Source organism: Pelodiscus sinensis, chromosome 1 (assembly GCF_052426305.1).
Source record: "Pelodiscus sinensis isolate ZL-2025 chromosome 1, ASM5242630v1, whole genome shotgun sequence".
Taxonomy (NCBI): Eukaryota; Metazoa; Chordata; order Testudines; family Trionychidae; genus Pelodiscus; species Pelodiscus sinensis.
Window position 1 is genome coordinate 339,882,792 of NC_143052.1, and position 23,033 is coordinate 339,905,824.

The window sequence follows — 23,033 nt, forward strand, 5'->3', positions numbered from 1 at the left end:
CACAATCTTCACATTACTTCCTAATAAGGATGTTAAGAAGTGAGTAATTGACTAATCGTGTACTCGATACAATTTTATCAACAGCCCAGCAGCTCCTACTACATTTAAACTGTAGAGCTGCAGCAGGGGCAGGTGCCAGACTTGGAAATTCCATCGACTACTTGACTAGTAAATTAATCGTTATTTAACATCCTTACAACGTAGGCTTATCGGGTAGTCAACTACTAAACTAGTCACTTACATCTCTACTTCCTAAACATTAAATGGTTGATGCTGGTGCTGTCCTTTCACCAGTGTCAGTGAAGTGTACTGTAATATAGTACCTATATGCCATATGTTTATCTGGCAGAGAGGTGTTTGAGGTTTTTTGCCCGTGTTGGACAGAACTTTATAAATAATCTGCAGCAAAGGAAGTGTCCAATGTTTCTTAACTTGCTATCCATAAAGAATCTAAAAATTACCTTCTTTTCCCTTAACATCCCACTTCAATAGATATTGCAGTTTTGGTTCTTATTTTTAATGCTGCCAAAACTTGCCCAACAATGCCAGCGCTGTTCTCGGATCATACTTTCCGACACTATGCCTATCTTCGTGACAGTCTTTCTCATCTTGTCCCTCCATTGAGAGTAAGTTGAGGCTCCTTGGTTTGCACTTCGGTTTTGCATTAGTCTTTTATTCTTGTTTGGTTTTCAGAAGTCTGACTTTCCTTAACCATTTACTTTCCTTCAGTGGGGTAAATGCTGAGGGGGGGGGGGGGGGAGAGGGAGGAAGGAGAAGGAGAGAGAGACTAACTCATTACAGTATGGATTTTGTAATATTTTGGTGGTGGGGTGGAGTGAGAGAATAATCAACCATATAAAAGAGAAGAGTATAGTGGTGATGAGGGGGGAGGGATAGCTCAGTGGTTTGAGCATTGGCCTGCTAAACCCAGGGGTTGTGAGTTCAATCCTTGTGGAGGCCATTTAGGGATTTGGGGCAAAAATTTGTCAGGGATGGTACTTGGTCCTGCTGTGAAGGCAGGGGACTGGACTTGACTTGATGACCTTCCAAGGTTCCTTCCAGTTCTAGGATATAGGCAATCTCCATTAATTTATTTATTTAGGACTCCTGAGTTCTTTTCATAGCTCTGCAGCAGAGGTCCTGCAACAAGGCCCATGATTCAATTCCACTTAAGCCTTCTACTTATGAGTAGGATTGCCCCTTGATGCTCTGTGTCCCCGTGCCCCATTAGCTTAGTGTAGTGTTTCCCAAAATAGTGCTCCGTGGAACTCTGGGTTTCTGTGAAGTGAAAGTAAGGGTTCCGTGAGAACACGATCACATCACCTCCCCCCCCCCCCCCCGAAGTGGTCTTAGGGGCGTGTGAGCTGGGCGGTCACTTGGGGCCGCCGGCCGCCGTGCTCTTAGGGGTGGGCTGGCTTTTTTTTCTTTTTTCTTTTTTCTTCTTTTTTTTTTGCTTGACACTCCCCCCCCCCCCTTTTTTTTGATTGGGGGGGGGGGGATCGACCAGTTTCCACCAGCGGCTTTTTTTTTCTTTTTTAAAGGGTTCTGTGGCCAAATAAAATTGGGATACACCGGCTTAGTGTGTGCCTTCTGCATGGGGAAGAATTTCACTGTGTGCAATCTTGGCAAAGACAGTTGTTAACTATCCTGGTTTTATAGATGGGAATGCCTGCCATTCAGGTGTTTTTTAGTTTAATTATATAGTGTTTTGATATCGTGAGAGGAGAGGAGGAACTCTAGAACTGCAAAGAGATGTGTAATGAAGATGTGAAACTGAAGGCTTTGATGCAAATTCTGAAATAGAAAAATATATTGTTGTTTCCCATTTGTAGAATTCTTGTTTAAATGCTGAGACACAAAATTGTGACCAAACTAATTTTGTCATCTGGATTTAGCTTGTTTATTTGTGTGTGTTCCTTTTTGCTCAGTTGCCAGGTAGAAAACTGGTATCCTCCCCTGTTTCCCCCAGTGTTACCCCTCATGAAGATCCTTCCCAACAGTTCCTGCAGCAGTGTCTTGAGAGAGTTTACAACCTTCAGCACCTTGACCCCCAGAGCACACAAGAGCTGCTGGAATTCACCATTCGGTAAGGCTGAGTACTGTCGAGTGCTTTGAGATCTAGTGATGAAAATAAGAGCTAAACGTTATTTTTAATTGCTGTCAGAAGAGTTGTTATAATTCCCATCTTGAAATGCCAACTGTTGGTAAGCCCAGTTCAGTCCTGGCTCGAACCGGGTCTGGGAGCTACCTCCGTTGCAGCTCTGCATATTAAACGTAGTAATAACTGGACGTCACTTACTACATTTAAACTGCAGATCCTCAGCGGGGGTAACTTCCAGACCCTTCTGGCTCGCACTGGGTCCAGGACCTACCTCTGCTGTGGCTCTGCAGTTTAAATGTAGTAGGAGCCAGGCTGCCTGTGTGCCTGGTTCCTACTACATTAAACTGCCGAGCCACAGTGGGGGTAGCTCCTGGATTCGGTGCAAGCTGGGACAGAGCGCCTTCCCTTATTGAAACAAAAAACAGGACTATGTAGCACTTTAAATGACTAACAAGATGGTTTATTAGGTGATGAGCTTTCATGGGCCAGACCCACTTCCTCAGATCAAATAGTGGAAGAAAATTGTCACAACCATATATACCAAAGGATACAATTAAAAAAAAAAATGAACACATATGAAAAGGACAAATCAAATTTCAGAACAGAGGTGGGGAGGAGGGGAGAGGTAAATGTCTGTGAGCTAATGGTATTAGAGGTGATAATTGGAGAAGCTATCTTTGTAATGGGTAAGATAATTAGCATCTTTGTTTAAACTTAGGCGTAAAGTGTCGAATTTAAGCATGAATGACAGTTCAGAGGATTCTCTTTCAAGTGTGGTCTGAAAAGGTTTTTGATTTGTCATAGTTGGCATCAGAAGAAAGATTTCCCAGCAGTTTAATACAAATTGGTTCTTTGCTGCATTAGAATATCTGGAATGTTTGCATTAAATCTGGAGTCACGGTGCTCTGTGGTTCCCATAGAGATGCAGAATAATGCTGGATGACAGACTAACTGCTGCTCATGTCAGAATATGGGAAGAGGAAAGAAGCTGGTAGGTCTCCTAGTGCAGGCTGCTCTTCTACACATTTTGGTGTGGTTATAGAGGTGGGCAGAGGTAAAATACATAAATAGGTAACTTCATCATTGCTACTGCTGCAGGATTGGAATGTTAAAATTGACATTTTATTGTCTCATCTTTACAGAGCTTTGTGGTGGTGTTTTAATGCATCTGAATTTTGCATTTTTTCTTATTTGTTCCAGTGACCTTCAGAGACTTGGAGAACTTCAGTCAGAACTGGCAGGGGTAGCAGACTTCTCTGCAGCTTACCTTCGGTGTCAACTACTCCTCATCAAGGTTAGGCTTCATGTGTTTTCCTAGAGCATAGAATCATGTCTGTGGTGAGCAAATCTAGCATTTGCCATATTTCATATGTGCTAGTGAGTCTAACCACTTACAAAAGCTGCTGATTTATGGTGAAATCTTGGGTTCAGTAGTGCTCTGAGCACAGGCCTGGCAATCAAGGGCTGTTTGAATTTTGTAACTTGGTCCTATAATGGAGGGTAATAAGGTTCTTGTCCCTTCATTTTTGCTAGCTTGATAAAGCCAGTGTTTTATAATATGCAAGCTGTAGGTTCCTTGTGTTACTGCTAGATAAAATCAAGGCTAAACTAAGGATGTTAAATTGCATTTAATCAGCTAATCGAATAGTGGATGGAATTTGATTTGTTGATAAAGAAGAAAACTGCAGAGCTGCAGCAGGGTTAGTTCCTGCCCCTGGAAGCTACCCCCGCTGCAGCTCTGCCTTTTTAAATTATTAAAAGTTGGGCGACTCTTTTTACATTTAAAAGGGAGAGGCGCAGCGTGGGACTCTGCTGTGGCTTTGCCTTTTAAATGTAAGAGCTTGGCGGCTCTTACTACATTTAGAAGGCCAGAGGCTCAGCAGAGAACCGGGTGCAAGCTGGGACAGCTGAGTCCTGGCTCATGCCCAGTCCCCCACTGCACATCTGCCTCCCCCTGCCGAGATGGTGCTAGGGGAGTAGGTGAGGGAAGTACTCATGCCTAGGTGAGACAGTCCATCACAAAGCAGCATGGAAAAGGCAGTGATCTGCATGAAATCATGACTAATTTAGAATATCTGGAAAGACCATAAAATGTAAAATCCTATACACATTGGACAGTGAGACCCCCCTTCAGTGCTGCTTCAGCTCCTTTAATTAGGAAATTAACACTGCCCTTAAGTATTTTGTGTGATCCAACAGACTCACCTAGAAGCAAATCATGTCCCTTCCCAGCCTCTCTGGGATCAGAAGGTCCCAGGTATAGCAGAACTAAATCTGTTTGCTCATGTTTGAAGCTGGTGGGCCAAGATTTTAAGAGCAAGTCCAACTACAGGCAGTCCCCGAGTTACGCGGATCCGACTTTGTGTCGGATCCACAGTTACGAACAGGGCTTTTCTCGCCCCGGAGGACGGAAGCGGCGGGACGCCCAGATGTGCTGCGGTCCCGCTGCCTGCGTCCTCCGGGGCGAGAAAAGCTGCTCCGCATCTCCCTGGTCTGCTGGGGGGGGTAGCCCCCCCCAGCAGACCAGGGAGACGCGGAGCAGCTTTTCTCGCCCCGGAGGACGCAGGCAGCGGGACAACCCAGATGCGGACAGCCCAGATGCGCCACGGCTGTCCCGCTGCCGGCGTCCCCTGCGGCTTTGCTCCCCGTCTCCCTGGTCTGCTTCTAGGTGAGTCTGTTGGCTCCCCCCCCCCCCCCCCCCAGCAGACCAGGGAGACGGGGAGCAAAGCCGCGGAGGACCCGGGCAGCGGGACCGCGGCGCGTCTTGGTCCCGCCGCCCGCGTCTCCCTGGTCTGCTGGGGGGAGGGGGGACACAGCTAGTGCGCCCTCCCACCCCCAGGAGACCAGGCTTTTCTCCGGATGCCTGTGGTAGAGCAGCTCTGGGCGCTACTGGACCAACCCGGCAGCACCCCAGCTGCTCTGCCCCAGGCATCCTGATTCAGCCGCTGCTGGTCAGTTTCAGCAGCGGCTGAATCAGGACGCCTGGGGCAGAGCAGCTGGGGTGCTGCTGGGTTGGTCCAGTAGCGCCGAGGAGTGGTGCTAATGGAGCAACCCGGCAGCACCCCAGCTGCTCTGCCCCAGGCGTCCCCGATTCAGCCGCTGCTGAAACTGACCAACGGCTGACCAGGAAGCCCGAGGCAGAGTTGCTCTGCCCCGGGCTTCCTGGAATCAGCCACTGATCAGTTTCAGCAGCAGCTGACTTGGGGACTCCTGGGGTTCTTAAGTTGAATCTGTATGTAAGTCGGAACTGGTGTCCAGATTCAGCCTGTTGAAACTGACCAGCGGCTGATTCCAGGAAGCCTGGGGCAGAGCAACTCTGCCTCGGGCTTCCTGTAGTCAGCCGCTGGTCAGTTTCAGCAGCGGCTGAATCTGGATGCCAGTTCCGACTTACATACAGATTCAACTTAAGAACAAACCTACAGTCCATATCTTGTACGTAACCCGGGGACTGCCTGTAGTGGACACCCTAAATGTTCTGCAACTTGGTTCCCTGGGTCTTCCTGTGTAACCACAAGCTAATAAATTCATGTTCATATTGGAGTATAGCTTTTACATGTGACTCCTATAGTGGGGGATAAGGTGTATTTACATAATTATATGGAGTTCTCATATTCCTCCATTTTCTGTTTTTTGGGTTTTTTTTTGTTTTTTTGGGGGGGTTTTTTTGCTAATGTTTTTAAATATGGCCAATACATTTTCTAGGAATGAAGAAATTGTCAGTGCTGCCTTTTGACCTGCAAGGAAGTGCAAAGCACTTTTACTTTTAAATTATTGTGTTTGGACGTTTATCAGTATTCCATGGGTTTCTTTTGTAGGCCCTCCAGGAAAAACTGTGGAATGTGGCAGCTCCTCTCTACCTGAAACAGAATGCTTTGGCATCAGCTGCTGCAAAACAGGTGAGATTGCAGAAGCCATGTCTTCCTGAGCGCAGGTTTGTTTAAGTATTCTGTATGCCTCTATTTAAATAAAATAGACTTTAGTGAACTTGGATTCCAGAAGCAATGTGAATCTGTGTGTTGTATAGGATGAATAATAGGCTGACTTGCATATAACTCCACATGTACCAAAGATATTCAGAATTGTTTGGATGCTGTTTGTTTGTTTGTTTTTTTAAAGAGAAAATTACACAGCAGATAATTGGGTGATATCTAAATTATGAGTCAACTGCTTCAACCAAACATAAGAACAGCCAAACCTGGTCAGACCAAAGGTCCATCTAGCCCAGTATCCTGTTTGCCGACAGTGGCCAATGCCAGATACCCAAGTGAACAGAACAGATAATCATTAGGTAATCCCTTTCCTGTGAACCATTTCCAGCTCCTGACTTACAGAGACTAGGGACACCATTCCTACCCATTCTGGGTAATAGCCATTGATGGACCTAAAATGTATCTAATTCTTTTTTGAACCCTAGGATTATGTTGAACTCCACCTTCAATAACTTAAATTCCTTTTGGAAACTAAAAGCTCTCTGCATGTCATTTTCAGAACATCTGCCCAGGTTGATTTCATTGTAGTTGAGTGTGAGACTAACTGTAGTCTGACAGATGCTCACAAGATCAGCTGTGCTGAAGTCACTTTAGAATCATATATATGTAGGCCTGGAAGGGACCTTGAGATGTCCTTGGAGCTGTCCCTTTCCCTTAGGCATGACCGAGTAAGTGTAGACCATTCCTGAGAGGTGGTTGTCCGATGTGTTCTTAAAACCCACCAACTACAGGGATTCCACAACCTCTCTTGGAAGCATGTTGGCGCTTAACCATCCTTACAGTTGGAAAGATTTTTCCTGATATCTAGTCTAAATTTGCCTTGCTGCAGATTAGACTGATTACTACTTTTTCTACTTTACATAGACATGGAGAACAATTGATCACCATCTTTTTTGTAACAGTCCTTAATCTTCAAATAAGTGATCAGGTCCTCCTTTAGTCTTTTTTCAAGACTAAACACGCCAAGATTTTTTTTTAATCATTTTTGTTGCTCTCCTCTGAATTTTTCCTAGTTTGTCTTCATCTTCCTTGAAGACTGGTAGAAATAAAAGTCTGTTATGTTTGTAAATCTTTTTCTGATTGAAATAACTTTACTGGCAGTTCTGCACATGCTGCTCACTCCCAGAAAATGAAAGGAGAGGGTAAACTTTCTTATAGAATCATAGACTACTAGAACTAGAAGGGACCTTGAGAGATCTTTAAGTCCAGTCTCCTGCCCTCTCAGCAGGGCCAAGCACTGTCTAGATCATCCCTGATAGATGCCTGTCTAAACTGTTCTTAAATATCTCCATTGTTGGAGATTCCACAACCTCCCTAGGCAATTTATTCCAGGGTTGAACCACCCTGACAGTTAGGAACTTTTTCCTAAAGTCCAACCTAAACCTCCCTTGCTGCAATTTAAGCCCAGTGCTTCTTGTCCTATCCTCAGAGGCCAAGAAGAACAATTTTCCCCCTTCTTCCCTGTGACACCCTTTTAGATACCTGAAACCCCCCATCACGTCCCCTCTGTCTTCTCTTTTCCAAACTAAACAAGCCCAATTCCTTCAGTTCAACGTAGCTCATGTTTTCTAGACATTTAATTATTTTTTTACTCTTCTCTGGACCTTGTGCAATTTCGCCACATTTTATTCAAATGTGGTGCCCAGAATTGGACACAATACTCCAGCTGAGGTCTAGTCAGTGCAGAGTAGAGCAGGAGAATGACTTCTCGTGTCTTGCTCGCAACACTCTGTTAGTGCATCCCAGAATGTGTTTGCTTTTTTTGCAAGTGTCACACTGACTTATATTTAGCTTGTGGTCCACTATGACTCCTAGATCCTTTTCTGCAGTACTCCTTCCTAGACAGTCACTTCCCATTTTGTATGTGTGAAACTGATTGTTCTTTCCTAAGTGGAGTACTTTACATTCGTCCTTATTAACCTTCATTTTTCTCCCTTCCTTGTTACACACTTTTAGATACTTGAAAACTGCTATCATGTCCCCCCTCAAGTCTTCTCTTTTCTAAACTAAGCAAACCCAATTCTTTCAGTCTTCCCTCATAGGTAATGTTCTCTAGACCTTTAATTATTTTTGTTGCTCTTCTCTGGACCTTCTCCAATTTCTCCATATCTTTCTTGAAATGTGGTGCCCAGAACTGGATACAGTTGAGGCCTAATCAGCACAGAGTAGAGCGAAAGAATGACTTCTCATGTCTTGTTGACAACACTCCTATTAATGCAGCCTAGAATCGTGTTTGCTTTTTTTTCCAACAGCATCACACTGTTGACTCCTATTTAGCTTGTGGTCCACTATGACCCCTAAATCTCTTTCCACAGTATTCCTTCCTAGACAGTCACTTCCCATTCTGTGTGTGAAGCTGATGGTGCCTTCCCAACTGGAGTACTTTTCATTTGTCCTTATTAATCTTCATCCTGTTTACCTCAGACCTTTTCTCCAGTTTCTCCAGATCATTTTGAATTTTAACCCTATCCTCCAAAGCACTTGCAACCTCTCCCAGTTTCGTATCATCTGCAAACTTAATAGGTGTATTCTCTATGCCATCATTTAAATCGTTGATGAAGATATGGAACAGAGCCGGTCCCAAAAAAGACTCCTGTGGAACCCTACTTATGTCCTTCCAGTATGACTGTGAACCGTTAATAACTACTCTCTGAGAACGGTTATCCAGCCAGTTATGCACCCACCTTATAGTAGCCCCATCTAAGTAGTATTTGCCTAGTTTATTGATAAGAAGGTAATGTGAGACTGTATCAAATGCCTTAATAAAGTCTAAGTATACCACATCCACCACTTCTCCCTTATCCACAAGACTTGTTATCCTATCAGAAAAAGTTGTTAGATTGGTTTGACATGATTTGTTCTTTACAAATCCATGCTGGCCATTCCCTATCACCTTATTTCCTTTCAGAAGTTTGCAGATGAATTCCTTAATTACCTGCTCCATTATCTTCCCTGGCACAGAAGTTAAACTGACTGGTCTGTAGTTTCCTGGGTTGTTCTTATTTCCCTTATAGATGGGCACTATATTTGCCCTTTTCCAGTCTTCAGGAATCTCTCCCGATTTCCATGATTGTAGTGTAACTTTGCAGTACTTGAGTTAAATATGAAGTGCTACTTGCAGAGAAAGTAGCAATCTTCTTTAATAATCTAAGCATTTTTCTAATTTATTTGTGCACATTACATTATAGTAGACTATATATAATGTTGCAAATGGGATAACTTACTGCCTGAGCTGTGAACTATATATTTAGAGAATCCAGAATGACTTGTTTTGTAGCTGAAATTTGAAACTGAATGTTAAGCATTCGTGACTGCAAAGTTGATTGCGAGAGGACTGGACTCTTTTTAAAAATCAAAATCCCGACAAACCTGAAAATGCTCATTTAGATCTTAAATCTGAACAGGGTCTTTGAGACTGCTGCTTTGTGCTTACCTCTCGTGCTATCTTACTATATCAGAACAATTATCACAGAAGTGGATTAGTGAGCACCAAAAAAACTTACAGCATGGGTAGCTTGAAACTGGGTGCAAGGAGAAATGGCATTGGGAAAGAGAGAACATAGAAGCATAAGAACAGCCATACTGGGTCAAACCAAAGGTCCATCTAGCCCAGTATCCTGTCTGCCAACAGTGGCCAATACCAGATGCCCCAGAGGGAGGGATCACAACAGGTAACCCTCACGTGATCCCTCCCCTGTCACCCACCTCCGGAGAAATAGAGGCTAGGGACACCATTCCTACTCATCCTGGCTAATAGCCATTGATGGACCTAACCTCCATGAATCTATCCAGCTCTTTTTTGAATCCTGTTAAAGTTCTAGCCTTCACCGCATCCTCTGGCAAGTAGTTCCACAGGCTGAGTGAAGAAAAACTTCCTTTTGTTTGTTTTAAACCTGCTGCCTATTAATTTCATTTGGTGACTCCTACTTCTTTTATTGTGGGAATAAGTAAATAACTTTTCCTTATTCACTTTTTCCATACCAGTTGTGATTTTATAGACCTCTATCATATCTCCCCCCCCCCCAGTCCTCTCTTTTTTTTAAGCTGAAATGTCCAAGTTTTTTTAATCTCTCTTCATATGGGGCCTGTTCCAAACCCCTAATAATTTTTGTTGCCCTTTTCTGAATGTTTACCAATGCCAATATATCTGTTTTGAGCTGAGGCAACCACAGCTGTACGCAGTACTCAAGATGTGGGCATACCATGGTTTTATAAAGAGTCAATAAGATATTCTCTCTCATTCTCTATCCCTTTTTTAATGACTCTTGACATTCTATTTACTCTTTTGACTGCTGCTGCACACTGAAAAGTAACAGAGAGGTAGCTGTGTTAGTCTGATCTCAGGAAAACAAAAAAAAAAGCAGTCAGGTAGTACTTAAAAAACCATCTTGTTAGTCTTTATTAGGTGAGAGCTTTCGTGGGGCCGATCCACTTCTTCAGATCTGAAGAAGTGGGTCGGCCCCACGCAAGCTCTCACCTTAAACCATCTTGTTAGTCTTTAAAGTGCTACCTGACTGCTGCACACTTAGTGAATGTTTTCAGAGAACTATCCACAATAACCCAAAGATCTCTCTTTTGAGTAGTTTTAGCTAAATTAGTTCGTGTGTGTGTGTGTGTGTGTAGTTGAGATTATTTTTTTCCAATGTGCATTACTTTACATTTATCATCATTAAATTTCATTTGCCATTTTGATGCCCAATCACTTAGTTTGGTGAGATCCATTTGAAGCTCTTCAGTCTGCTTTGGTCTTAACTATCTTGAGCAGTTTGGTATCATCTGCAAATTTTGCAGCCTCACTCTTTATCTCTTCCTCTAGATCATTTATAAATAAATTGAATAAGATGGGTCCCAGGACAAACCTTTGGGGACCTCACTAGTTACCTCTGTCCACTCGGAAAACTTACCATTTATTCCTACCCTTTATTTCCTGTCTTTTAACCAGTTATCAGTCCATGAAAGGACTGATACCATGACTTATACCATGACAACATCCCTCTTATACCATGACAACTTACTTTACTTGAGAGCCTTTGGTGTGGGACCTTGTCAAAAGCTTTCTGGAAATCTAAGTATACTATATCCTATAAGTATACTATATCCATTCTATCCTGCTTGTCCACCTGAGGTAGATATAGAGCATGTACACACCTCCCCTGAACACCCTTGTTTTTGCAAGGTTTCATGCATTTTATTTATTTATTTAGGGCTAGATTCTAATCCCCTTTACATAGGTTGGGTACTACTTTATTCCAGGAGTAGTTCAACTGGAATTACAACAAGACTGAGATGCTATTCCGCCTGAGTAATAGTCTCTAACTCTGACAACCACACACACACAGCAGCTGCACAAAATCTGACAGAATTAATCATGTGGTGTTTATATTGCAGATTATGGAAGAAACTTACAAAATGGAGTTTATGTACAGTGGAGTGGAAAATAGACAAGTGGTTACTATTCACCATATGAGATTGCAAGCCAAAGCATTACAACTTATAGTGACTGCACGTACTACTAGAGGGTAAGAATTACCTGCAGGGAAAGCTTCTTGAATGGGTTAACTGCAAAAATCCAGTTCTCTCAAGCTTGGTTGCAAATGACAGAGGTAACTTAATATGTGTAATATATAATCACATGCAAACAGGTCATTAAAAGGCTGTAGGTTGAGAATAAGCTTGTTTCTTAATACATCTCCCAAGAACCTGATGAGCTACGCAGCATAAAGTCAAGTTATGAACTTGCTAAAAGTGTACAAACCATTTGGGGGTTTTTCCTCTGACCCTAGGATATGAAATACATACATACCTAATCCCTTCTAATTTGATAGAGCATTAGTCATTTTACATCTGAAAATATGGAGTTTATTTTAAAAAGGAGAATTTCAGATGCATATTAAAAACACCCATCATATTTATATGAATAGATTCCCCAGTAAATTTTTTAATAAGTCTTTTCTGCCACAAAAGAAAAATCTATCTTTTGTGAATGTTTTAGGCACAATATTGCAAACACTTAAGCATGATTAGGTGAGTGGCAGTTTTAGTTCAATTTGATTGAACGAGGAGTAACAGTAGTTCGGAATAGGAAGCCTAGTCCGAACTACCTAATCCGTGCCGCGTGTAGCCGTACGGCACGGAGTCCGCACTAGCGGACATTTAAAAATGGCGGCGCCCGGCGAGATGCAAATGAAGCCTGGGAAATTCAAATCCCGGGCTTCATTTGCAACTCTGGTTGCCTACATTACCACCCTAGTTCGAACTAGGGTGGTAGTGTAGACCTACCCTGAGTAAAGTATTATATGAGTTTAAGTGTTTGTTTGCAGAATGAGTGACATACATTGTGTCTGTAGTGCAATTGAAAGGTGTATGAGACATACTACAGTAGCTCTTATTAAGCTAGGGCATTGAAAATAGAAGCGTAGCTATTGTGGCATGAGTGGCAGGGGGAACTAGCCATCCTAACTATATACCTGTCCAGGATGCTAGGGCAGCTAGTACCTTGTGCTGCTTATGCTGCCGCAGCAGTCACTTGGATTTTTAGTGTGAACGTCTCCTTAACCTAGTTTTTAGCTTTTATTTTACCTGTAACAGAGTTGCCTTGGGAGGTCTCATAATCTATTTGCTTCAGTTTCCCATGGTACAAAGGGACGTTAATACTTTCTGTGAAATGGTAAAGACTCTATTTGAATGCAAAGATTTATTTTATGAAACTATAGTGGTGGCCTTGCACTATCTGAAAAGTCTTGCACTTTCCACAAACATGGGTTGTTCCAAAATCTCTAGAAACTTTTATAATGCTGGTAGCACTTGTGACAACGTGTTGGGGTTCCCCCGCCTCCTGCACCCCCGGAATGGCATGAACAGACTCCACCAGCCAGTAGAATAGAGGTGGTTTATTGCTTCTCCAGCATACAGCACAGCACAGATGTCATCAGGTTACAGGGCAGGCCTAGGATGCCTCAGCCCCCCCTAGGATGCTTCTAAACCCCCCAGCCTGTTGCTGAGGCTGCTTCCTTCATCCTCCCAGACAGAAACTAAACTAACTCTCCTCCAGCCCTGCCCCTCAGCCAGGGCAACATTCACCTTCCTTTATTCCTCTCCATAGGGGGTAGCTGGTCAGACAGGTTGAGACACCCTCTTTGCATAATGACTCATCGCCTGTCTTGCTCGGTGGTGCTACAGACAGTGGCCAGTGAGTTAGCAAGTTACCCCCCACTATGTCACAGCACTATAGCCAATTTTTTTTAATTTGCGGGGGAGAAAAATAAAAGGAACTTTTTATCTTCATTTCAGAGTGGAACCCCTTTTTGGAATGTGTGAAAATTTTTTACAGGAAGTGGATTCTTTTCAGAGGTGAGTGTCCCATTGTTCTTTCCATTTCTATTTTTAAAAACTCTTAAAAAAAAATAAGCGATACAAAATCTATTCTTATGAAACCTGAAAATAAAGATATTGTGTAATTAGTAATCTTAATTAGGGTGTGTCAAACTAATTTTAAGATGAATATAATTCTAAAAAAAAAGTGTAGAAAAATTCTGCACTCTGTCTACATAGTGGGTTTTATCGTTGATATCTGGCTTTCTTTTTAAGCTCCTATTGCCACTAATAAGATGTATGCATATAGGGGCTGATCGTGCACCAATTGAAATTACTTATATCATTTTGTGTAGAATTGAGGTCTTAGCAAAAACAGAATATAACCAATGAGTAATCCTGTAGCATCTTAAAGACTTAACAAAAATATAGGATCATGAGCTATCCCTAACACATTCAGAGATATCCATTAACTCCATGAGGATACATATTTAGGACCTTATTCATGTGTCTCTCCCTTTCTGCCACCATTCTTTTCATGGAATCTTAATATAGTATTAGTTTAGTTAATGAGGCCTACTTCTGAGCCCCATAGAAACGTGCTCTGTCTGCTGTCTATAAAAACTGCCTTTTTAGCAGCTGTACCAGCAACTTGAAGGCTAGAGGAAATTTAGGCCCATATGGTTGGCCCACTTCACCCTTAGTTTTTTACCAAAATTGTTTTTGATTTTTTTTCATTTGAATTAGATGTTCTTTCCTATACCCCACTCCAAACGACGAGAAACCAAACTGCTCACCTTTAATATATCAGAGGGGTAGCCGTGTTAGTCTGAATCTGCAAAAGCGGTGAGGAGTCCTGTGGCACCTTATAGACTAACTGAAGTATTGGAGCATAAGCTTTCGTGGGCAAAGACCCACTTCGTCAGATGCATGTCTAATATAGTTAGGGTTATTTCATATAATGTTTACGAGAAAAGACCATTTGAAAGTTCCCTTCAGATGTTCGTAGCATTTGCTGATAGGATGAAACATCAGAGAGTATCTGCCCAGTAACGGTTTAAATGAATATCTCGTTCAGTGATTGGCAACCCCAGCTCTGGAGAGGAGGAGGAGTGGGAAATGAAGCTCTGAAAGTGCTGGGAGGGGAGGGGAGGAGCAGATAAGTGCGGGGCTCTGGTGCCCCAGTTTGCGAGAGGTGCATAGGGAAGAGGAGGTAGATAGAGGTGCTATGGGACCACAGGTGGAACCCCAGTGGGCTGCTGTAGCCACTAAGGTGAAGAAGGGCCACTCATGCAGCCCAGCCACTGTTCATGGTTGCCCATTCCTCATTTAGTTACATTAGGTCATTATATGACCTAATGTAGATTAGATCCACACAGGCAGGTTAAAGCAACTCTGCCCAGGTTCAGGCAGCCTCTTGAGCGGTATACAATTTTTTCTAATGCTGAAACTGAGCTTGAAACTTGTCCATTTATTCTGATATTTTTAGAATGTTTCTATTGTCATGATAGAAGTTATAAGATAAAGCTGGATGAACAAGAGGTTTGACGATGTAGCATAGTCTTATCAACTAACAGTAATAAGCACTTGAATTTTTCTTCTATATATTTTTAACACGCACAGATGTTTTATTTCTGAACTGCCCCATATGCAAGACAGTTTTGTCGATAAGCTGCTGGACTTAATGCCTAGACTTGTGACCTCCAAGCCTTCAGAAGCGGTGAAGATCCTGCAGACAACGTTACGGCAGAGCACCTTCCTTCATCTTCCTCTCCCAGAACAGGTCAGTAATCCATAGAGGAATGAAGAGCAGCCTCAGGTTCCAGGGCTAATTCTGTAAAGGTAGAGCAAGAGGCTTTTATAGCCTATTCGACTGGCTATTTATGAGGTTTATTTCCTTCAGATATTGTATAGTCTCTCCAGCATTGTCCTTAAAAAAATTAAGGCACTTGAATAATATTTAGATAGTGTCAAGAATTTTTACAAGTTTGCATCATGTTTTTTCCGTTGTACGTTTTCTCCACACCCTCCTCCCTTTTCCTTCCAGATTCACAAAGCTACCGCAACGATTATTGAACCGGCTGGAGAGTCTGATAACCCTCTAAGGTTTACGTCAGGACTTGTGGTGGCACTGGATGTTGATGCAACTCTAGAGCATGTGCAGGACCCTCAGAGCACAGTGAAAGTTCAGGTAATGAGTGATTCTTCTGAAAGGGAATGTAGTGGGGTGCAGACTCACCACTGGGGCTCTTCCTTTGGTCAGTTTGGCCCCACTCCATAGTGGCTAGACTTCAGCATGAAAGCTGGTCCCTCCCTTGGGGCAAACTGAAGTTCTTTGCTGGTCAGCGGGGCAAAGAGAGGGGAACCCAGGCCCACCCCTTAATGCTATACCCTGACACAGAGACCCTCAAGTGGCAACCACCTACTGCCTTCCTCCACTGTCCTTCTGCATGCCTTCCCGGGGCCACTTCCCTGTAGCCCTTGCACCATCTCAGCCCTTTGTATTAGGGGCTCAGTCTGGCTGTTATCAGGCTGGAGCCTCCTGGGTCCCCTGACCTTGCCCAGCTCTTTTCTGCTATTGGTGCTCTCTAAGGCAGCTGGTCCTTCTCAGTTGCAGGCCAATGAGAGACTGCCCTTCTGCTCTGCTGAGCAGCCCTTTATATCTGGGCTCCTGCAGCAAGCTTTATTGCAATTGTCTCTCAGTAAGCTCATCCCCAATAGGCTGGGTTCTGTGCAAGCACTCTCCAGCCTGATTAACCCTTCCTATGCCAAAATGGGGCGGCCATTCCACTACAAAGAAACAAGAAAGTTAACTCTTTGAGAAGTTTGCATTTTCCCTTGTTATTCACCACAGCAATATTAGTATTTCTGAATTATAAATAATTGTGTACTTTATTAGCCGTGAGGAATTTTTGTGTGTAGCTAAACAGGACAGTCCATTTAGAGACTGGCCTGAACTATAGTCTAGATCAGGGCTACTCAACATGCGGCCCGCGGCGCGGTTTGGGTTTACACAGAGCTCAATGTGCAGCCCGCAGGAGGGAGCCAAAACAAAAAAGTAGTAAATATAATGGTCTTCTGTTGGTATACGTTTTAGTAGTTAAATTCCTGGATTGTTTTTGCTCATTATAAGTGCAGTGGAAATTGGGTAAATTATTTTATTAATATCAGCAGAATTTACTTAAATGGGGTCTGTGTGTTGAGTAGTCTTGCCTTAAACTTTGTCTTCATGCTTGTAAGTGTGAAAGAAGCTATTTGCATATATATGCAACCACACTTAAGTTGTGGCCCTCAGCATGTGCTGTGAGTATCATTGTGGCTCCCAGGGCTTCCAAAGTTGAATAGCCCTGATCTAGATCTTCACTTGCCCCAAAATTGTAAGTGTTTGGTTTGAGCCCATCTCATCTTACATAACAGCAGGAACAACACTGGAGCAGTGTCATGCCTCTTGTATATTGCAAAATCGTCAGATGGTGTCACCTTTTGTATTAAAAAAGCACTTCCTACATTGTGGATATTAGCAGAAACAACTAATCCATGGCAATAGAAAAATCTATACATCTCAAGTAGGCTGAATGAAATTATGGAAGCAGAGGAGGCTTTTCTCAAGGATATATAACAATATAAGGCCATTGCTCTCCTTTGAGATAAATAACTAAACCGCAGGAAGTTTTTTTGGGAAATGTTGCCAAGAGGTTGCATGTGGAATGATCCTAAGTAGATTATACAGCCCTACAAAGTGTTCATTACCCAGTGTTTGGTGCAGGGGAGAGAGCCACTTTTGATTTAAAAAAAATAATAATTTTAGACCATGGTCCTGAATAGCTGGTGTATAACCAGTAAAACTAGAGGATGTGGAATCTTATAAACAAAATAATGTCTGAATTCTTGTCTTTCTACTGGTAGCAAAAAAGTACCCTGATAATATGTAAATTCCAAGTACATGATTGTTTCATCTTTTTTCCCCCACAGGTATTATATCCAGATGGACAGGCACAGTTGATCCATCCTAAACCAGCTGACTTTCGAAATCCTGGTCCTGGAAGGCACAGATTGATAACTCAGATTTACCTGTCTCATACTGCCTGGACAGGTAAGAAATAATTGGTATGAATTCATATGCTTAAATGTTGCTGTATCTTTATAAACAGGAATGTATCTTGTTCTAGTTCAGTGATTTGGTTCATAGAGGGCATCTCTCACAAACAAGAGAACCTTTTTGGAAGTTTTCTGTGTATTCTGCAATTGCCATTGCCACCTTCTGCTGAGCTTCTGCACCCTTGAGGAATCTGCTTAGTACCATGTTGACCCTGCAGGCACATGGACTTCTCTGGCTGGCTGATACTATTAGTTAATTAACCAAAGGAGCTGCTGTTTGACATAACACCTTCACAGGCCTCATAGCCTTTAGAACGAGACACCAGAAACTAAACCGGGGCCACCCTTCTGGCCACAGAGCACTGGCCCAAGACCTCAGACTGCAATGAGATCCTGGAAGACTGGAGAAGGGCTAATGTAGTGCCTAAAAAGGACGGAAAGAAGGAACCAGGAAACTACAGACCAGTTATCTGGAAAACCAGTAGAAAAATGTATAAAACATTCAATTGCAGATACTTGGGATTGGTCCTGCCTTGGTCAGGGGGCTGGACTTGATGACCTCCTGAGGTCTCTTCTAGCTCTATGATTCTATGATACTTGGGAGTATGAAGGGATAATCACAAGCAGCCAATATGGGTTTACTAGAAAGAGCATACTGATCAAATTTGCAGATGAGAAAACCTGCAGAGGTTTGTAAACACTGTGGCGGATAGAACTAAAATTTAAAAGGCTCTTGATAAACTGGAGAACTGGACTGTAAACAACGAAATGAAATTGAGTGAAGACAAATTAAATACAAAATAGAGTACATAGCTGGAGTCAGCTTACCTTAAGCTGAGCTTGATGGAATTCCCACGTCAGGAGGCTGATGAGAGCAAACACTCCTGTCAGCATCCCTTACTCCTCGCAACTGCGCGGAGTACAGATACTGGCTGGAGCTGCCCTCAGTATTCGATTTATAGGTTTATACTAGACCCGCTAAATTGAATGCCAGAAGATCGACCTCCGGAGCATTGATCCACAGGTAAGTGTAGACGTGGCCTGAAGGAAGAAAAACTAAATGCACAAATACAGAATGGGGGGAAAACTCGGTTGGCATTCGAACTGCTGAGAAGGATCTAGGAGTCCTGGTGGATCAGAAACTCAACTTAAATAGTCAATGCGATGCTGTTACCAAAAAAAAAAAGCAAATGTAATTTGAAGTTGCATTGTTAGAGGCGTTGCATGCAAGTCATGAGAAGTGATAGTACCACTGTACTCAGGGCTGGCTAGGCCTCAGCTAGAGTACTCTGTCCAGTTTTGGTCACTGCTATATAGAAAGAATGTAGAGAAACTGGAAAGGATCCAGATGATAGTAACAAAGATGATCGAAGGGATGGAATGCAAATCATGTGAGCAGTGGCTGAAGGGATTGAGTATGTGTAGTTTGGAAAAGAGGAGATTGAGGGAGTACATGATAGTAGTGTTTAAATACTTGAAAGGGCGTTCTAAAACAGATGAAGAAAAATTGTTCTTTCTCATCACAGAGGGCAGCACAAGAGGCAGTGGGTTCAAACTGCAGCTTAGATTCAATTTAAATCTTAAGAAAAATGTCCTAAGAACAGTAGGACACCACCCTATGGAGGTGGTTGAAGCTTCTTCATTAGATGTTTTCAAAAAGAGCTGAATAGAGCTGTCTTGGGAGGTTTAGACACAACAAATTCTGCATCTTGGGAGGTTGGGGGGAGACTAAATGATTATTTCTCACCCCGCGAGTGTACTGTTCTAGTTTAAATGCAAGCAGTCTTGTTAAAATGATCCTGGTATTTCATTGGTCTTAAGTCATGGCTGAGAATTTCTGGATCTGTTTAACCTACATAGTAAATTTACTGCTGATTTATGTTTACACTCTTCTGTGCCATATAAAATACAGTTATCCCTGATGAGATCTGAGAGTTTGATATTAATGTTCATTACTTGGATTTTCATTTGCAAAGTGCTATAGCAAATGCTAATATGTCTAGACCACCAGCACAGAGGTTGGATGTATTCTGTGTTTGATATCAATGCCAAATCAATCACATGAAAATTCACTTTCTGCTTGGTATTTTGTTGTCCAGTCAATGTGGTGACTGAGTATTGTATTAGTTTTTTTGTGTTTTTTTTCTTTTCAGAGCCGTGTCAGATTGAAGTGAGGTTATTACTGGCATACAACTCCAATAGGAGCAAGGCATCCACTAGACTCTCAAAATCCACCTGGATTGACAGCATGGAGGCTGTTCCACCATCTGAATATGGCATTGAGGGAACCATACCATTCAGCAAATCGGTCAAAGTGTATATAATGCCCAAACCTGCCCGACGGTGAAGTCAATCACTAAAAGACTTTATTTGTGGGATTGTTGGGATACATGCAGACAAATTGCTATGTTCAAGATAATGACTCAGACCAAAACAGTGTTACAGGAGAAAAAAGTACACCAGAAGAAGACAGCTACAAAATAACAAATGGCATCCCCTATCAAAATACTGGTTAATTATTATTATATGTTCTAGTTTTTGCAGATGGCTGTGAATGGTTACATCAATTACACAGACACTTCTAAATCAAACCAACAAAACCAAGACAATTCCTAATTAAAATTAGCATTTTCTCCATTCTCACTGGGCAAAATTCTGCAGTCATTAGTTTCTATCTAGGCAAAACACCCCGTGGCTTCTGTGGGTGATTTTTCTTGAGTGGTAGGTGCAGCTGGCAAAATTCATTATGAAAATATACATAGTAAGGGACATAGATATGTATTACAGTCTGTGACTGTCAAATCCAGCAGAATTTTAGTAATGTTTTGAATGTGTATTTGTGCATTGGTCCTTGTATGGGGAGTAAAAATCCTTCTCTAAAGAACTTCTGTGCCTGGGCAAAAGATATATCTCAAAGTTAAATGATTTGGGCTGGCTCAGATCTTGTGCACGATATTGAAGTTAATGGAATAGTCTGGGGTATTCATCCATGCCAAGTTTGGTGTGTTGTCTGTTTTAAAACAAAAAAATCTGCCACAAATAATGAGACTTTTTGCAGGCTTAGGTTGGTTACCTAACAGAGTAATAGCAATACATCATCTGTAAAATCAGGGACTTCCTTTCCCTAAAACGATAGGGAGGCCATATATATTTGCCAGTAACTTAAACTCTTCTTCCCAGCCTCATTCTGTGTGTCTCCTTATGAAGAATATGTGCAGTGGCACAGGGTTAAGAGTTAACAGCTCTTTTGTTACAGTATAATGCAAACTGTCATTGTAACTTGTGCTGAGCTTACCTTGCTATAGTTAAGGTTATTAGCCTCTGCATCCATTTGATAGTCAAAGGAAGTCTAAGATTTACTTCAGTAATTGGCCACACTTAATTGTTATCAAGCTAGAGTGTGCCTATCCTTTGAGTAGGTACACAAGTGGTGAGATCAAAGGCAGAGGGAGATTTACCTAAGGGGCAGGCACAATTTGCAGCTTTGCAGTCAAGGAGCCCCATGCTCTGGGAGGTGTTATACTTGGATGCTTCTGTTGGGAAAGTGTCTTTGCGTATCTTTGTAACACAGGGCTATGCCTCCTGTGATTTACTGAAAGCACTTAGCCCAATAGCTAAATGTTGCCTGTGTCCATAAATTATTTGTAAAAATATGTATTTGCAGTGAATTGTTGAGAATTTTTCACTTGCCTGCAAATTAGCATAAATATTTTTGCATAAAACACCCTTTAAATGTGCTTTTCTACAATAAAACTGAAAACCCCAATCTAGCTGGTTTCTGTTTGTTGTAAGAGTGAACATGTATTGCTGTAGAGGTTTGTGCTAATGATAGGAGAGGTCATTACTTGTTTAGACTTGAGATACTGGCATACTTCAGGAGTTGAGATTTCTGAATTAAACCTCATTTTGTAACATTATTGCTCTTACAAATTGTTTTTATATTTCACCTTTAGGGCCCTGGTTTGAAAACAGCCTGCATCTGTAGCAACAGAGTTACCATCTAATGGCTGTATGGCGACCTAAGTTCAGTTCCCAGCGGACAGGGGTTGATGCACATCTCTTATTATGAAGCTGTATCCTGGGCAAATTCTTGATGTATTGAGCTACCTCCTTACAGATGTTCTTACACTTGTTTTACACTTTGGTAGTATTTGTATAGTTTGCCCTCCCAATAAAAATGTTTGATTCAACTTCTGTCCATATTATAAAAGCCACAACTGCTCCTCTCTCAGGCAGTCGGAGCTGAGACTCCAAGGTTTGAATGAGCCATGGGGAGAGAACTACCCAGTCAATCCTAAAAGCTATCCTGCCATGTCAGGGCGAAGCCTGTTGTGGGGCAATAGAATTAAGCTTTGACAACTACTGATTATATTTCTTATAAACCATCATGTTCCATTGTTGTTAGTGAGATGCCTTGGAAGCAGGATGTGGGAGTTACTTTTGCTGTTTTGGGGCTAACAAGTTCTGAGCTATGACTAGCCAACTGGTTTAGGACCATTGATGTATCATATTCTTCCTTCTGGAAATTCCATATTGTAAATGGAGAGCTGGACAACCTTTTCATATCACTAAGTATTGTAATGAAAATGTAATGTTTGACTCAAGGTAATGACATGATGGAGAATCCTTTATTCTTATGTTGGGCTAATACTAACCTCTACATGGCATGTAAAATATGAGATTAAAGTGACTTTTCTCACCCCACATCTTGGTAAGAAACAAGGGCTAGATTTCAAAGGTATTTACGCATCTAGGAATGTGCTAGTGGGATATGTGCAAAACACACTTCATCTGCATCTTTAAGCACCCAAATACCTCTGAAAATCTGCCCCTGAAAGACATTGGCAAAGCTGCAGACATGTTAGATCATAAAACTTCAGAGGGAGAATGAAGATCCAATAGTTCGTTCCCTTGCTTCCCCTGGTATATTCTCTGGTTCTAAATGACTCAAGCAATTGGGGCTTCCATTGTCCTTGTGAGGTTATTCCACATTCAGTTAGTTCTTAAAGTCTACCTGATGCTCATCTTCTATTTTTTTTCAATACTCCTAGTTCCATCTCATTGCAAAATCCTAAGGAATTCTCTCTGTCTCTCTCCTATTTGAACAGATGATGACGAATCCCCTTTTGTCATTGTTTGGATGACTGTACATATTTAACTCTTGTAAAATCTTTAAATTAATTTCTGTGGCTTCAAACATATTTTTGTGTGTGGTTACTCTGGGATTTAGAAAAGAGCATTAGATCTTTCCTCATATCAGGCTGACAGAACTGAGAATTGCCTAGCATAGAGCTGGAGGAATTGTGTCCCTGTTGATTTTACTTTAGCTCTCTTACTGCCTTCTTGTTTGCACTGCATTCTCACTTATTTTATAGTTTGCTATCAGAACTCCCTCTCTTTTGGTGCTGTTACTATTCCCTCCTGCTTAGCCTATTCTGAAGGTTATTTTCAGACATTTTTCTTCACAGAATTCTGATTTGTCCAGGTCCTCCAATTATATCCTTCATTTTCTGAGTGTTCTTAGAACACCTGCT

At 42.1% G+C, this 23,033-nt stretch overlaps 1 protein-coding gene across 4 annotated transcripts in view; it reads left to right on the forward strand.

Annotated features, from left to right (window-relative positions):
* The window catches only part of INTS4 (integrator complex subunit 4), a 42,606-nt gene extending 20,917 nt beyond the window's left edge, over positions 1-21,689 (forward strand). For 2 of the 4 annotated variants that reach the window (XM_006131918.5, XM_006131919.5), the window contains exons 14-24: positions 493-626; positions 1,929-2,086; positions 3,302-3,395; positions 5,917-5,997; positions 11,479-11,609; positions 13,381-13,440; positions 15,025-15,184; positions 15,449-15,592; positions 17,374-17,494; positions 19,653-19,842; positions 21,453-21,689. In XM_006131918.5, the coding sequence (XP_006131980.2) occupies positions 493-626; positions 1,929-2,086; positions 3,302-3,395; positions 5,917-5,997; positions 11,479-11,609; positions 13,381-13,440; positions 15,025-15,184; positions 15,449-15,592; positions 17,374-17,494; positions 19,653-19,842; positions 21,453-21,465 (1,286 nt within the window). In that variant the 3' untranslated portion in view covers positions 21,466-21,689. Of the gene's footprint in view, positions 1-492; positions 627-1,928; positions 2,087-3,301; positions 3,396-5,916; positions 5,998-11,478; positions 11,610-13,380; positions 13,441-15,024; positions 15,185-15,448; positions 15,593-17,373; positions 17,495-19,652 lie in introns of all 4 variants that reach the window. The other 2 variants (XM_014577971.4, XM_006131920.5) reach the window with 1 other exon arrangement.
* The last annotated feature ends 1,344 nt before the right edge of the window (positions 21,690-23,033 follow it).